At 43.7% G+C, this 16,740-nt stretch overlaps 1 protein-coding gene across 1 annotated transcript; it reads left to right on the forward strand.

Annotated features, from left to right (window-relative positions):
* Nucleotides 1-139: 139 nt before the first annotated feature.
* Nucleotides 140-16,199, forward strand: Chmp5 (charged multivesicular body protein 5). Its single transcript, XM_038348312.2, has 8 exons — nt 140-305; nt 1,076-1,180; nt 2,114-2,160; nt 4,246-4,339; nt 5,123-5,194; nt 11,534-11,642; nt 12,097-12,209; nt 15,513-16,199. Exons 1-8 carry the CDS (start codon nt 237-239, stop codon nt 15,561-15,563), a joined length of 660 nt encoding a protein of 219 aa, XP_038204240.1. The 5' UTR covers nt 140-236; the 3' UTR covers nt 15,564-16,199.
* Nucleotides 16,200-16,740: the final 541 nt, after the last annotated feature.

The following is a 16,740-nucleotide window of genomic DNA, read 5'->3' on the forward strand; positions in this document are numbered from 1 at the left end:
GCACCGCCCCATCCCTCCCCAAGCCCCGCCCCCAGAAGTCTTTCCGCCTCTCCCAGAGCTCTACGCTCTTTCTCTGGAAGGAGGAGCTGAAAACCCGGAAAAAGGATTGGGAAACTCCAGAGAGCACTCTGCGCTTGCGCATAGAGGTGGGGGGGGGCCGGAAACTGAAACCGGAGCGAATACGCTTCCGTGTCTGGTTTTCCTCCAGTGTTTGGGTTTCTTCGCCTCCAGCCAAGATGAACCGATTCTTCGGAAAAGCGAAACCCAAGGCTCCGCCGCCTAGCCTGACTGACTGCATTGGGACAGTGAGCATTTGACTTTGTATACCTAGACTCAACTCCGACCGGCCCATACCGAATTCCTACTCCACCCCATTCCTGGTTCGGGCCCATTAAACCACAGTCTTCTCCATCCCCACCCCTTTCATTCCTGTTTTCCAGGTCATTCCTGACCCCACAAACCAGAGACTGACACTTCATCACTGCCTCGCCCTTACTGCACTTAAAGCCCTTTCTGATGCCCCCTGCGCCCCATCGCTTCTTTCTCGCTTTGGTCCTCAACATTCCAACTTGCCCTTCCTGGTTCATACACCCCACTTCGTCCAACCTGGTCTTTTACCAATCCTTTTCTAATTCCTCTTTCCTCGCCCTGGTCAGGGTTAACATATCTATCTATACCTTAGTCATGGAGCTGAGTAGCACAAAATTCTGAACCTTGGCCCCTCCAAATTAAACCTGATTTCGGAAATGGCATTACATCTCATTGTACCCTGTGTCCACTGGCTCATTCCATACATGTTGAGTCCCCAAACTGACGAGTCTCCCACTTGGGAAAACTCAACCAACCCAGTGATTCCCAAATTTTCTCGCGGGAGAATCTGGGAGGTGGGAGAGAGATGATGAAAGCCTTCCGATTATTCTGGCTGGTATTCCCTTTAGTAAACCCACTGTTTTCCACTCTTTGCTCTATCCTTCCTTTTGTCTTCGCTTCTTCATCCATATTCCTCGCTCTCCTCCTGCCCCTTCCAGTGTAAATATATTATAATAATTATCTACATTTGACATTTTCCTCCAAGGTGGATAGCAGGGCAGAATCCATTGACAAAAAGATTTCCCGGTTGGATGCTGAGCTAGTGAAATATAAGGACCAAATGAAGAAGATGAGAGAGGGTCCTGCCAAGGTAGGTTAATGTTGACTGCTGTAGGAAGTACTATGTGGGGCAATGGTGGGAGGATGCAGAAAAATACAGCTTGGTATACAGTAAGGATATATACTCTTCAGGAAAGGGAGTACAGCCAGATACAAGAGGAGGCTGGTTTTAATGTGGTAGATAGAAGATGCTGATCTTTATTTAATGATAATGGGAATTGATATGTTCTAATAGGTCTCTGGAGAGGAGGGCTTGGTTGTACTCAGAATTTGGGTGTGGTCAGGCTGGTCAGACTGGGATAGATATAATACAATGGCAGGCCAGGGAAAAGTACAGAATTAGCATGCAGGACCAGTGATCTAATACTATCACTGTTTAATAGACTATGGCTATATAGCTGTTTTGGGTTGTTCTTTTCCAGCTTCATAACTTATTAACAATGTGAACCAGCCTCAGTTTTCTCATCTGTGAAATGAAAATAACACGTCTGTTGTAGTGTGAGGATTAAATAACAAGTCACCTACATGGAATTATGCCTAGAATATAGTAGCATTTGGTAAATTTGCATGAGGAAAGAGGAGACAAAGTTTGTGTAGAGGTTCTCAGCTTCTAGAAAGGAGAGATTAGAAGCTGTTTCTAACATGAGGACATGGTAGAGGTCGAATGTTGTGTTTAAATTGAAGGAAACTGAATAGACACCAGTGGGCACAGTTGGGGCTGGAAATGGGCGCATCAGGAAAAGGGAGAGTAAGTAGTTCAGGGCACTGAGGTGCGGGGTGCAAAGGGTGCCGAGGCTTACTAACTAGACATTGGAGTTACCTGTGCTTAGGGAGAGAGTAGATAAGGAGCCTCTATGTCTGCCCTTTTGAAGAAGAAAGCAAATAGGCACACGAGTTTGAGCACTGGGAGATTTCTTTTGCCATATGTGTTCCCCTTTTTTATTAAATCTGTTTTTCTCCTCAGAACATGGTCAAACAGAAAGCCCTGAGGGTTTTAAAGCAGAAGCGGATGTAAGTCATATGCACCATCTCTTTTCTAAGAACAGTTTAAGCAAAAAGGTCTTCATTCTTTGCAGCTTTTATCATTTTCTAAGTATTCTTGATTTCATTCCAAATTTCCATAATCTTCCATTATTTAATGTTACTAACTTAAGTTTAGGTAGCCGTGTGGTACTAGCGACCACGACTGTGGCTGGCCAGGTCCATATGGCTTGGCTTTCCCGTTGCTTAGTTAGTATGGTCTTCTAGGTTTTGTTTGTAAAGTTAGGGGTGCTAAGTATGTGCTCTCTCGCAGCAGGACAAATGTACAGGTCCACAATTGGTTTTAAGTTACTGTGTCCTAGTGTTTGTGCAAAACCCAGTTAATATCTGGTGTTCCCCCTGAGGACTGCTCAGCCTGTGAGATCATCCAGAGCATACTCAGATTGCAGGAAACCAGAAAAATTGTTGACAACTCTGTTCCAATTTTGAAATGACTTTGTTACATATCGGATGCTGTCTTTCATTTTTTTTTTTATATTAAATCCCATCCAAAAAAATCTAATAATACCTACAATGGCTAAGATGTGTTGTAACTATTACCTTCTTAGTAGCAATTGGTTTTAAAGTATTTTGTTTTTCTTATAGAAGAAATACAGTTTGGCTTCAGTGGTGTAGGCCTATAATCCTAGCACTTAGGAGGTAGGGGAAGAATGACCAGGAACCTATGAGCCTTGGCTTCATAGAGAAACCAAGGCTTGCCTTGGCTACATACGACCCTATCTAAAATTAAGTAAATAAATAAACTGAGCATGGTGGCACAAACCTGTAAACCTAGCGCTTGGGTGTGAAGGCAGAAGTGTCAGAAGTTCAGAGCTACCCTTGGCTAGTAAATTCTAGACCATCCAGGGCTATATGAGTTCCTGCTTCAAAAAAAATAAAAAATAAACACTTATTTTTTTTTTTTTAAAAAAAGGGGGGGATATAGATTTATTGCAGAAACTTGGAAAAATATATCAAGCAAACAGATGTAAAGAAAATTTACCTAGATTCGTAGGAAACTGAAATTATAATGTGTCTTATATATAAATATTCTTTTCCACTTCAAACCATACTTTTTTTCCTGTTTCTATTTTTAGAGATAGGGTCTTGTTATTAGAGCCTCCAGCTCTAATCCCCTGACTCAGCTTCCCAGTACTGGGATTAGAACCATGTGCCACCTTGCCTAACTTAATGGAGTCATCTGCTCCTTGCCTGGATCATGAATTACCTATTTTTCTTCTGTTAGTTAAATGGTTTCCAAATGTTGTGTAAAAATCATGGTGACAGCTGGGCGTGGTGGCGCATGCCTTTAATCCCAGCACTTGGGAGGTAGAGGCAGGCAGATCTCTTGAGTTTGAGGCCAGCCTGCTCTAAAGAGCGAAATTCAGGACAGCCAGGGCTACACAGAGAAATCCTGTCTTGAAGAAGAAAAAAAATCATGGTGACATAAGTCTTTGACATAATATTATAATTGGATAGAAAACTTTAAAGAGTATCAGACATTTAAAGTATCAGTATTTCTAGTATCAGACATCCGATTTATATTAAGTCAGATGTATAGCCTAATTATGAATACAGGATTATTAAAGTGTCCTTAAGTACACGTCGAGTCTACCTGAAAAACATACAGCTATATGTATGAAAAGTCTTAAAAAACAGTCTCACCCTTTGCCCCAAGAGTTCCACTTCTGAGAATTCATCTTGGGAAATAATTAGAAAAATATGAATAAGATATAGTGCAGACAGGAGCAGTGGCAGACACCTGCTTTACCCAGATTTGGGGAGCTGAGAGTAGGGTCACTACAAGTCTGAGGCTGACCTGGATTACAAGACCCTTTTTCAAGAAATAGAAAAAAGAAACAAATGCTATGTTGTTAGGTGGGAATAGTTAAAATTCGGAAACATTCAAGGGAAAAAAGATTTGGAGGGGTTTTGTTAGAGTGGGTAGTTTTTAAATGGTTTTGGCTTTAGTTTTTGGTTTGTTTGAAGAAAATTCCCGTATTTAGTTTGAGGCTTCTTCCTTCCTAAGGATTTCTATCTGTCTCCCATGTCTAATTCTCACTTGTCTCCAAAAAGGTATGAGCAGCAGCGAGACAACCTCGCCCAGCAGTCCTTTAACATGGAGCAGGCTAACTACACCATTCAGTCTCTGAAGGACACCAGGACCACGGTATGCCCAGAGCACTTTTTTCCCATTTTAATTTGTTTGTTTGTTTGTTTTTATTTATTTATTATGTATACAATATTCTGTCTGTATGCCTGCAGGCCAGAAGAGGGCACCAGACCCCATTACAGATGGTTGTGAGCCACCATGTGGTTGCTGGGAATTGAACTCAGGACCTTTGGAAGAGCAGGCAATGCTCTTAACCTCTGAGCCATCTCTCCAGCTCCTTGTTTTGTATTTTGAGACAGGGTTTTTCTATGTAGCTTTGGCTGTCCTGGAACTCACTCTGTAGACCAGGCTGGCCTCAAACTCAGAGATCTGCCTGGCTATGTCTCCCAAGTGCTGGGGTTAAAGGCATGTGCCACCTCCTCTCAGTTCTCTTTTAATTTTTAAATCTCATACACTTTCCCATGGTTTTTAAATGATGTTTAGCAAACATGACGATGTGTTTGTATTCTTTGCCTGCATGTTTGCTGAGTGCCTCGTGTGTCTAGTGTCAGAGAAGTCAGAAGAGAGCATCGGAGCCCCTGGCTCTGGAGCTGGAGATGGTTGTGAGCATGTGGGTGCTGGGATCAAACCCAGGTCCTCTGCAAGAGCAACAAATGCTTGTCATGACTGAGCCACCTCTCCAGCACAAACATGACTTCTCAAAACAGTGTATTTTTAGGGCTGGGGATGTAACACAATGGCAGAATGGTATTTTTAGCATGTATGAGTGTCCTGGTTCAAATCCTCAGTACTTCAAAGTAAAACAACAAATATGTTGTGCTTTCTTCTACCCTTTCTTAGGTGGATGCCATGAAACTGGGAGTAAAGGAAATGAAGAAGGCATACAAGCAAGTCAAAATTGAACAGATTGAGGTGAGCTGTCTGCTGGTTTTTTCAAGATGTGTGTACTTGTTACTGCAAGGTTGAGAATAAACGTTTGTGGCGAGAAATGCAGAGAAAAGGGCTAAAGGCCTCAGTTTCCTTATTGCTAATGCAGAGATCCCAGTACCACACACAGTTATTAAACAGGTGAGATGTATGAGCTGTCTCCGAGTATTGTGCCCTCCCCCCAAAAAAATCTTGCAAAGAAGCCCAGACTAGCTTTGAACCTTGCCTCAACCTTCTAAGTGCTAAGATTAGAGCGTACACCATGATGTTAAATGAGGATGTGTATGTAATTGGTTTACACAATTTCTTTTCTAGTATTTTGAGTAATTTTCTTTACATTTGGTAATTAATTACTAGCTTCTTAAAGTTACCATTTCCTTTGGGGTCGAGGATTTGGTCAGGAAGGTAAGGCCTGTAAGCCTGGCTACTCAGTCAGCTCCCAGATGAGCATCCCACTTGGCAGGCAGAGGAGGCGGGAGTGAGCATCCCATGTGGCAGGCGGAGCTGGTGGGAGAGCATAGTGGCCTGCCAAAGGAAAAAGGCTCCTTCCTAAATCTATGGCACAGTGTTTACCCTCTGTTTAGAACCCCTTTTTCCCTGAAGGAAGGGATTTAATTTTGTTCATTCAGTCTTTATCCCCATTGCCTTGAAGATACCTGACCATACTTGAGGCCCAGGAAGTATTTAAAGGTTAAAGGTGATGCCATACTGTTCTAGTCGAGCAGTGTTGGTTGAGTGAGCAGTCGCTATGTCCCAGGCGTTTTCCTGGCTTCACAAGGATATTCTCGGGTCATCTCAGTCTCCAGGAGGAATGAGGGCCTTAGTCCCCTGCCTTACTCTTTTCCACTGCCCCTTACACGGCCCCTGATCAATCCCAGTCGTCACAAGTCTCTGTTTACATGGCATTAGGCATTCTTACAGCTTTCAGGAAGTTCACTGAGAACAATATATCCTGTGTGCTCATTTGTATAATACCATTTACAGCTTACTAGTCCCTAAAAGTTGGGTAGGACTCTTTGTAGTGTTGTTTTGTATTTGAGACAAGATCTTGTTTTGCAGCCCAGGCTAGCCTGTCTTACTATGTGTGCTGGCCTTCTCCTACCTCAACCTTCCAAATGTGTGGATTATGGACTTGTGCCACCTTGCCACCTCTCCTGTGGGTTCAGTGAGAGCTGTTTAAATGAACATAAGAGAACCTTTGCTTATTCTGGCTTCCTTTCTTTAGGGTCTTGTTGTTTCGGGTTTTGTTTTATTTTTATTATTATTATTATTTTCTGAGACAGGGTTTCTCTGTGTGTATCCCTGGCTGTCCTGGAACTCACTGTGTAGACCAGGCTGGCCTCAAACTCAGAGATCCACCTGCCTCTGCCTCCTGAGTGCTGAGATTAAAGACATGTGCCACCACCACTGCCTGGTTGGCAGGGAAGGGGGGTGGTATTGTTTTGTTTTTTTAAGATTTTAATTTAATTTTGTCTGTAAATATGTATATAAAGTGTGTGTGTGTGTGTGTGTGTGTGTGTGTGTGTGTGTGTGTGTGTGTGTGTGTATGGGTTTTTGCATGTGCGTGCAATCTCTTCTGAGACCGGAAAAGGTTGTTAGAACCCTTGAAGTGAAATTTACAGGTACATGTGAGCGACTCTGATACAGATGCTAAACTCAGGGCCTCGGAAGAGCAGCACATATTCTTGACCCTAGACCCTCTTTCCAGTTCAGGCTTTGCTTTGCGTCTGAGACAGGATGTCGTTCTGTAGCCCAGGCTCTTCTAGAACTTACTGTATCGCGTAGGCTAGCCTTGTCCTTGTGGCAGTCCTCCCAGTCCTCCTGCCTCAGCCTCCACAGTGCTAGCATTACAATGTATTCTACCACATTCAGCTTCCTTCTGGCTTTTGGATGTCTCCCCATCTCTTGCATTACCCTTCTCTGCCCCTAATGGACTACAGCATGACAGACCCCATTAGCATGTGTATATCTTTTGGCTAAGCTGCAGACTTTGGAATCTTTTCAGGTTTATTTTTCTAATATAATTATAAAACATTTTAGGTTTTTTTATAGCTCTAACTTTTACATTTTTTGTTTCTATGTATAATTGTTTTTATCCTTAAAAAAAAAAAAGACTTCAGGCCCAGCATGGTGGTGTATACCTTTAGTCTTAGCACTTGGAAAGAAGAAGCAGGAGGATTTCTGTGAGTTTGAGGCCAGCCTGGTCTACACAGGGAGTTCCAGGACAGTAAGGGCTATGTAGAGATTCTGTCCCTCAAAAAACAAACAAAAAAAGTTGTATTTTTATTTTTCATTGTATGTATGTGTGTGTCTGGTTTCTGTGCACATAAGTGCAGTGCCCATGGAGGCCGGAAGAGTGCAACAGATCCCAGGAGCAGGAGGTATAGGTGGTTGTGAGCTGTCTTCTAGAAACTGAACTCAGGTCCTGAACAAGAGCAGTATACACTTCTAACTGCTGAGACCTCTCTGTCTCTCCCACCCACCCCAACTCCCTTTTTAAGTTTTTTTTGTCTTTGTTTTTCCCAGACATTAGGGCAAATACACTTTTTAGATTAGTCCTGCTGTTTAGTTGTTTTTGTTTATGTAGTATTGAATTTAAAGATAGATTAATCTAATACTTTGAATGGTGACTTTCTTTTTTTCTTTCTGTGTCTATCCTAGACTCTGTAAATAGAAACCCTATGCGTAGGCTGTGTAGTGGTTGCAGGCCTGTAATCTCAAGACTAGGAAGGCAGAGGCAGAAGAATCATAAGTTCAAGGCCAGCCTAGGTCACAAAGCAAGACCTTGTTCATAAAAATAAGATTAAAAAGAAATCTTACTCATCAAATGATTCGAGAAGCAACACACACACAGACACACACAATACACATACACATACATTTTGGACACAGGGTCTTACCATGTATGTGGGACTGGTCTAGAACTCACGACAATCCTCCTGCTTCAGCCTCCGAGTGTTAGAACTCCATGCCTAGCTGGGGAGACTTCTTGATATGTAGCATCATAAGCCTGATTTGACTCCGCCTTCTGTGACTTTACTCCTTGGCAAGTGTTTCAGCATGTACACATGTGCTTGGGGTTTGGCACTCAGGTGTACAGAAAGGCATTCTTGGTGGTTTCTCCACTTTCATATGGAAAAACAAACTAGGCTGCCAGGAAGGAATTCACAATTGACTTGTCGCTCTGGAAATTGTGAGTGTGGGGGCGGGGTGTCTCTGAAAACGCCATGGCCAGCAGGAGAGGCAAGAAGGAAGTCTACTTCAACATAACTCAGCCAACATTGGTTCAAACTCCGTCCGACACCGTGTAGTTTGTTTTAGGCACAGCACAATTTGGGAAAAAGTTTCCTGATACTAATTAACTCAGTCCTATGTATACAACAAAGCTTAAGTCATGACTGCATCAAAACTCTTGTGAAATACAAGTGGCCTCTTTCACATAGATAGGTTCTATAGATCAACTAAGGAAGCAGCCTCAAGGCAAACAAGGGTCCAGGGAAGATGGCTCTATGAATTGACTGAGATAAAGGGGCACAAGATAAGGGTCCTAGGGGAGCCTTGTGGCCTGTGATAGTGCAGAGGTCACCAGGCCGTTAACCACCTCTGCTCCCAGCCTTCTGGGCCAAAAACATTATCCGTCTCTCCCTATGAAGAGACAACCCTGCGTGTTTAACACCCCTAGTATCCCTAGCGCTTATCTGAGAGCACAAGGACCCCGCGCCTCCTCCAGGAAAGGGTGGTGCTGAGTGAAGCCTACTGCCCTGTGAGCAGTGGCCACACCCCCTCTATTTATGATGATGATGTTTGGGTGGTGGTGGGGGTGGTGGTGGTGGTTGGGGGTGGTGGGGGTGGTGGGGGTGGGGGTGGGGGTGGTGGTGGTGGTGGTGGTATTACAGATTGAACATAGGGCCTTGTGCATGCCTCACCTCTTCTTTTGACTTTCTAAAATTTATTAGTTTTTTAGACGGGGTCTCACTAAGTTGCCCAAGCTGGCCTTAAACTAAGTACTATTTTATATACATTATTGCAATAAATCTTACAGTAGCCACATGAAATATGGTTCTTAATGATTCCATTAAAAAAGTTTACTTTTATTTAATGCATTATGAGTGTTTTGTCTGCATGTCTGTATGTGCACTGTGTGCATGCCTGGTACCAGAAGAGGCATCAGATCCCCTGGAACTGGAGTTATAGATGGTTGTGAATGTCATGTGGGTTCTGGGAATGCAACCCAGGTCCTCTGCAAGAGCATCAAATGCTGAAACATTTCTCCAGTTTCCCCCCTCCTCTTTTTTTTTTTTTTTTTCTTTTGGTTTTTCGAGACAGTTTCTCTGTAGCTTTGGAGCCTGTCCTGGAACTAGCTCTTGTAGACCAGGCTGGCCTCGAACTCACAGAGATCTGCCTGCCTCTGCCTCCCGAGTGCTGGGATTAAAGGCGTGCGCCACCACCACCCGGCTCCCCTCCTCTTTTTTTTAAGAACATAAATTATGTTTATGCATATGTGTCTGAGGAGGGGTTTGTGTATGTAAGTGCAATTGTCCTTTGAGACCAGAAGAGGGAACCAGGTCCCATAGACTTAAAGCTATTGCCTCCAGCTCAGGGCCTTGGGAGAACAGTATGTGGTCATAATCACGAGCCATCTCTTAGCCCAGTCATCCCATTTTTTTTAAATGAGGAAAATAGCGCTGAGGGTAGAGCACTTGCCAACCATGATTAAGACCCAGGGTTCCATCCCCAGTATTGGGGGGTGGGGAGGCACTTGGGTTTTGTTTTTTTGTTTTGTTTCGTTTTTTTTTTTTTTTTTTTTTTTTGTGTGTGTGTGTGCATTAGTGTTTGCCTGCATGTATGTCTGTTTACCATCTGCCCACAGGGTCCAGAAGAGGACATCAGACCCCTGGGGCTGGAGTTACAGACTAGACTGTTGTAAGCCCCCATGTGGGTGCTGGTCGTTTAAAAGAGCAGCGCACTAGTGCTGTCGACCTGAGCCGTCTCTCCAGCCCCAGGAGCCTGACATTGCTTCTCACTAAGTAGTGCAAGATTCGAACTGGGATGGTAACTCAGTGTTAGAGCACTAACCTCGCATGCACTGTACCAGTTGGCTCAGTGCCACCACCATCAAAGAAGTTCATTTCTAAGTACTAAGAGAAAAGAAAAGTGGAAGCCAGAAGTCAGGCCTGATAGCATACACCTGTAATCCCAGAACTTGATAAGTAGAGGCGGGAGAATGAGGGATTTAAGGTCGTCCTTAGTTACAAAGTGCATTTGAGCTCAAACTGGGCCACATGAGATTCTGTCTCAGAAAAGGGTGGTGGGGAACAGACCCGCAGGAGTCCTTTGGAGCATCTGTGCTTGGTTGACTAAGCCTGTTTCTGACTACTGTCATGTAGAACAGTGACTGACAGTTATGGAGAACTGGTTATATAATCAGCATTTTTATAATTTCTCATTTGGGGCCGGTGAGCTGGCCCAGCAGGTGAGCTCATCACCAAGCCTGGTGGACCTGAGTTCGGTCCTTGGGATCCACAGGTGAGAGGAGGAAACTCCCAAAATTGTCCTGACTTGTACTTGGGCACTGATGGCATATGCTCCCATATACGTGCGCATGCATACACACACACACACACATATGTGCATAAATAAGTACTATTTAAAAGTTAAATTTTAGTTCTCATTCCTAAGTGAAAACCTTACCTTGTCACGATAAACCCGTTTTGGGGACCCTTACCTTACCTGCTACAGAGGTCCATTGTTTACTTCTCAGTAAAACTTGCTTCCTTACACTTGAAGAAAAAAAAATGAGGATCAGCAGAAAAGAGTCTGGAGAAGGGGCCACAGGTGTCATGTCAGGCCGATAAGGTGGAAGAAAAGGCCCTGAAACAGCCAAAGAGCAGTCCAAGGAGATGGATAGAAAGGCTTCCAGGCAGGAAGTAGAAGCCAAGGCTAAGAGGAATTCAGAAATCTGGCAAAAAGTAGGCTTTTCCTTGTCCCTAAGATTACGATGACACTTTTCTGTTCCTATTTAAACACTGGATTCCCTGCTGTAACATCTTTTGCCACTGTAGCTAGAATAAAATGTTATACTGGAGCCTGCTGAAGATTATAATAAACTTCAGTTTAAAAAACAACAAAATCATACGGTCTAGTTTTCATTCAGCTGTTTCCACCTTTAAACTCAGCTGTGAGTTTCAGGTAAACTGAGTCTGAAGTCCTGCCGGAGCCTGCTATCCCTCCTTTGTTGTGTTCTGGATTCTGTGTCACCTCGAATTAAACCAACTAATTTAAGAGGCTAAAAAAGAAAGAAAACCCTGTCATATATTTCCATAGGATTTACAAGACCAGCTGGAAGATATGATGGAGGATGCAAACGAGATCCAGGAAGCCCTGGGTCGCAGCTACGGCACCCCAGAGTTAGACGAGGACGACTTGGAAGCGGGTGAGTGCTCTGCAGTGTACGGTAACTTCAGAGTCATGCAGGAGCCACTGCCTGGGACCGGTGCCCAAATGCTGGTTAAAATTCCTCTCGGGACACCAGACATGGTGGCGCATGCCTTTAAGCCCAGTACCCTGAGTTCAAGGCCTGCCTGGTCTACTAAAGAGTTCCAGGACAAGCCGGGCGGTGGTAGTGTACGCCTTTAATCCCAGCTCTCGGTAGGCAGAGGCAAGCGGATCTCTGTGAGTTTGATCTGCCTGCCTCTGACTCCCAAGTGCTGGGATTAAAGGTGTGCGCTAACACTGCCCACGTTTTAAATTAAAATAGAAAAAATAAAGATTAAGAAATAGAGATGAGTCCCTTTTCTTTCGTATTATATTTGCTCATTAACAAATCATTTGACTAACTTTTGGGGAAAAGAAGCTGGTTTTCTCTGATGAAGCCTGTTTAATTTCAGAGTTGGATGCACTGGGCGATGAGCTTCTGGCTGATGAAGATAGTTCCTACTTAGACGAAGCAGCATCGGCGCCTGCCATTCCAGAAGGTGTTCCCACTGACACAAAGAACAAGGTACCGTTTTCCCCAAGGAGTCTGCTCAGGTCACTGCCTGTAGTCTAAACAGCCCTACAGACAACTGATGTGGCCACAGAGCAGGACTCTGAGTCTTTTGAGACAGGGTTTCTCTGTAGCTGTGGAGCCTGTCCTGGAACTTGCTATGTAGAGCAGGCTCCTCGAACTCAAGAGATCCGCCTGCCTCTGCCTCCCGAGTGGGTTTAAAGGTGTGCATCACCACTGTTTGGGGGACTTCCTTTTTTAAGATTTACTTATTTTCTGAGTTTTGCCTGCATGTATGTATGTATACTATGAATTTCCACACAACATATTAAAGGTTTTATATCCACCACTGGAAATCTAAAATATAGTCCTAAGTTTAACAGCCCTGATCATTATTTTAAGAACTTTTGAAAGTCCAGTATTCCTGCATTGGGCAACTAAGCTGCATAAAAAATGTCAATGAGACACCAGGTAGTGGTGGAGCACGCCTTTAATCCCAGCGCTCTAGAGGCAGAGGCAAGCAGATTTCTGAGTTTGAGGCCAGCCTGGTCTACAGAGTGAGTTCTAGGACAGCCAGGGCTACACAGAGAAACCTTGTCTCAAAAAAAAAAAACAAACAAAAACAAAAAAACAAACAAACAAAAAAGCCCCTGAGACTCAACAATGTTTTGCTTTGTTTTGGTTCTCCTGGGACTGGGGGCCTTACACCTGCTGAGCAGGCACTGTTCCACTGGAGCTGTATCTTCTTTTGAGACAGGGCCTCATCCGGTTGTTCAGGCTGTCAGGCCTCTGCCTCTAGACCAACTATGGTTATGCAGTGGCATGTTATATGTAATCAGCCTGTAAACTAGCACTAGGTGCGATTTACACGTTTACCATTTCATAGGAAAGCATTGATGACACATGCGTGAGCCTTGCTTACTGGTGTGTGTGTGTGCGTGTGCGTGTGTGTGTGTGTATGCGCGTGTGTGTGTGTGTGTGCGTGCGTGTGTGTGTGTGTGTGTGTGTGTGTGTGTGTGTGTGTGTGGTGTTTTGCTGGGAATTTATCTAGGGCTTCACACGTGTTAGGCAAGCACATTATACTGAGTTATATTTCCAGTCTGTTTTTTTGTTTTGTTAAATTAATTAGAGACAGGGTCTCAGGTATCCCTCACTCCTGAATCAAGCAATCCTTTGGCCTTAGCCTCTCTCAAGTAGCAGAACATATAGGCAATCCACTTCTCTATTTACCTTTTGAGTGGTCATAGTAGAGTTCCACTCCTAAGCTGGCATGTTAGCCAGTAATTGAGTACTTGCTGCTCTTACAGAGGACTTGGATTCAATTCCCAGTTCCCACATGTTGTCTCACAACCATCTGTAACTCCAGTTCCAGGGCATCCAATGCCCTCTTCTGCCCTTTACAAGCACAAGACATGCAGGCAAAACTCACGCACATAAAATAAATATTGAGAAGGGGAGGGGACAAAGGAAAAAGTCCCTCTCTGGACACACTAATTATATTGGATTATTTAAACTATGAAGTATAAAATTAATTATAAAACTTAATAAGTAAGACTGGGAATGTAGCTCAATTGACAGCGTGCTTACCTAGCATGTACAAGCCCTGGATGTGATCCCCAGATCACATAGACTAGGTGTGTGGCCACAGGCCTGTAACCCCAGAACTGAGGAGGTAGAAGAGAAAGATTAGGAGTCCAAGGCTACCCTTGGCTACAGAGTGAATTGGAAGCTAACCTGAGATAAATGAAACCCTATATGGAAATACAGGGATGGAAACCTTACTATTAGAAAGATCCTAGTTCAACAAAGGAAGAGAATCGGGATTTCTGACACTGTGACAGGTCACTTAGCTGTTTGTTTCTGGTTTTTGCATGTGTGAATACTTTTCACGTGATTGCTGTTTAGAGCCGTGTAGGCCATGTATGTAAAGGATTTAAACCCTAGCTCATACTGTATAATTGTCATCGTAAACAGAGCACTTTACTGCGTATAAAACTCCATTCCCTCTTAGTTATTGTTGCTAGTGTAATGTGTTATTTGTCATGGATATTTATAGCCCCAGTTTTATCTGATCTCCCCATAAACATACTGAGTACTCACAGTACCGCTGACTGAATTTTTCTGTAAGGTCCAGCCCTAAATCTGCCTTTATTCACATAGAATTCTGAGCAAATTAGAAATTCGTGTCTTCTCCTTTGTCTTAGCTAGGGTTACTGTTGCTATGATGAAACACCGTGACCAAAAGCAAGTTGGGAAGGAGAGCGTTATTTGACTCACACTTCCACACTGTAGACCATGACTGAAGGAGGTCAGGACAGGAACCTGGGGGAAGAACTGACACAGAGAGCTGCTTACTGGCTCGCACCCCATGGCTTGCTCACCCAGGACCACCAGCCCAGGGATGGCCCCTCCCACATCTAGCACTAATTAAGAAAATGCCCAACATGCTTGCATACAGCGCAGTCTTATGGAGTGAGGCATTTTCTCAATGGAGGCTCTTTTCAGGGGACTATAGCTTATGTCAAGTTACAACTAGCCAGCACAGCTCTGAACATTACTTCCTCTCGCTATAAAATGTGAGGAGCAACAGCTGGGAGGCAGGTAGTTTTGTGGGTCTTTTGTAGGTCTCTGTGGACGTGCTACTCCTCGTATCCTGCCTCCTTCCTTGAGCTCAGAGTACCGCGCTGGCTTCTTAAAAGTCCCAGGTGCACAAGTGCTTTAAATAATTATATAATTATCTACTCTTCAGTAATTATGCTGAAGCTATTTTTGTGATCACTACTGTAACTCGCCTTTTCAGTTTCCTAGTAACAAGTCCCTGAAGCGTCCATGGTATTTTAACACAGGGCCTCACACATGCTAGGCAAGTGTTCCTCCACTGGCTGCATCTCCAGCTCTTTCCAGTGTAGGACACAGATCACCGTGAAGAGGAACCCTTAGCTGACCCTGGCTGATTAGTGGCAGAGTGTGGTACAGGAAGCGACTGTCCACCTGAGAGGCCCCCTTCAAGGATTTGCCAGTCTATAAAAGATGGGTGGGAGTGATAATAATGTGTCTGGAGGCGAGGACCCCTCACTACCCCACTGGCCCTCAGCCACCGCTCCTCTTTCTGGGTCTCCTCCTCGGTCTTCCCCCTTTTAGTTCTGTGCCTGTTTCGTCAAAGCCCCTTTGCCTTGGATGAAAAGGCTCATTGTCAGCTTCTGAATGGGATTTTAGTTCTGATTGATTAAACGCTTGGACATGACTTCTGCTTACTAAATGTAATAATCATTTTTACCAAGTCGGAGAGCAGCACTGACCCTCAGTTTCTTCTCACAGGACGGCGTGCTGGTGGATGAGTTCGGACTACCGCAGATTCCAGCCTCCTAGACCGCACATTCCAGCACATGAGACAAAAACACGGATTCTGGGACTAGGACATATCTCCCAATTTACCAAACAGATTTAGATTTCTTTCCTTTCTTTGAAGGAAAAGCTAATTACACTGCTCCTGTATCTTAATTTTTTTCTGTTAAGAGATTCATTGCTTGGGGGAAGCTGTCTTTTACTAAAATGTAATTCTTTTTCTCTTAGGAAAGACTAACTGAAAAGTCCATTTGACTTTGTATGTCTTGTTTTCATCATTAATAATTTGGAATAAACAAGGGGGTGAGACTCTAAACTTTATGGTAGTGTAAGTGCAGTCTCAGTGTGACTTGATACATTGATAAGGTAGTGATTATTAATGAGATTGAGACTGTCGATAGTATGCTTCAAAACCATTGTCTATTGTGGTGTTATAGGTGGGTTTAAGTGATGGGTTTTTGATAGGTTTTGCTGTGTCATGTGAGCGAGTCATTACTCTGTCTAACATTGGAATGAACTGTCACTACTGGATCATGAGTTGCTATTTTGATCCCATGGTTCCCTCAGTATTATAGCCTGACTTGTAATGAATAATGGATATTTCTTGATATTTAATGTATAGGACATTTATTTATACTCAATAAATATTTTTCAAAAGGATATAATTGTAGCATCACGTTAGCCTAAAACCTCCGCTACAGAAACCAAGCCTAACCAGTGGCATTGACATAGCAGCCTCAGTGCTGATATCATTTATTAACTACTCTTTCTTATTAGTACAGTTGTACTTGCCTCGGGCTCTCATGAGAAGTAAATGAGGAACTAGGCCTCAGGACTCAGTTACCTTTGATGTGCTGTTTTCCCATGAGGGACTAACAATAAAACAGAAAACCTGGAACTTCATCCTTTTCTTGTGAACTACCTAAATTATTGATACATACAGTAAGTCCAGCTGCTACCTGATTTCAGGGTCTTTGTTTTATCATTTTTTAAATGTTCTGTTTATGAGTGTTTTGCCTACGTGTGTGTCTGTGCACCACGTGTGAGCAGTGCCTCACAGAATTACAGATAGTTGTGAACTGCCTTGTGGGTGCTGGGAATTGAACCCGGGTTCTCTGTAAGAGCAGCCAGTGCTCTTAACACGGAGCCGTCACTCCAGCTCCCGACTTTTGGGTCTTTACTATCTCTCTATGTGGTGGTT

This window comes from Arvicola amphibius, chromosome 11 (assembly GCF_903992535.2).
Source record: "Arvicola amphibius chromosome 11, mArvAmp1.2, whole genome shotgun sequence".
Lineage (NCBI taxonomy): Eukaryota > Metazoa > Chordata > Mammalia > Rodentia > Cricetidae > Arvicola > Arvicola amphibius.

What these genes read in the sequence shown, in the direction of transcription:
- Chmp5 (XM_038348312.2), top strand. Translation starts at nt 237, where the DNA reads ATGAACCGATTCTTCGGAAAAGCGAAACCCAAGGCTCCGCCGCCTAGC. An exon ending in CGAGGACGACTTGGAAGCGG is followed by an intron (nt 11,643 to 12,096) that starts GTGAGTGCTCTG and finishes GTTTAATTTCAG; the next exon opens with AGTTGGATGCACTGGGCGAT. An exon ending in CCACTGACACAAAGAACAAG is followed by an intron (nt 12,210 to 15,512) that starts GTACCGTTTTCC and finishes TTCTTCTCACAG; the next exon opens with GACGGCGTGCTGGTGGATGA.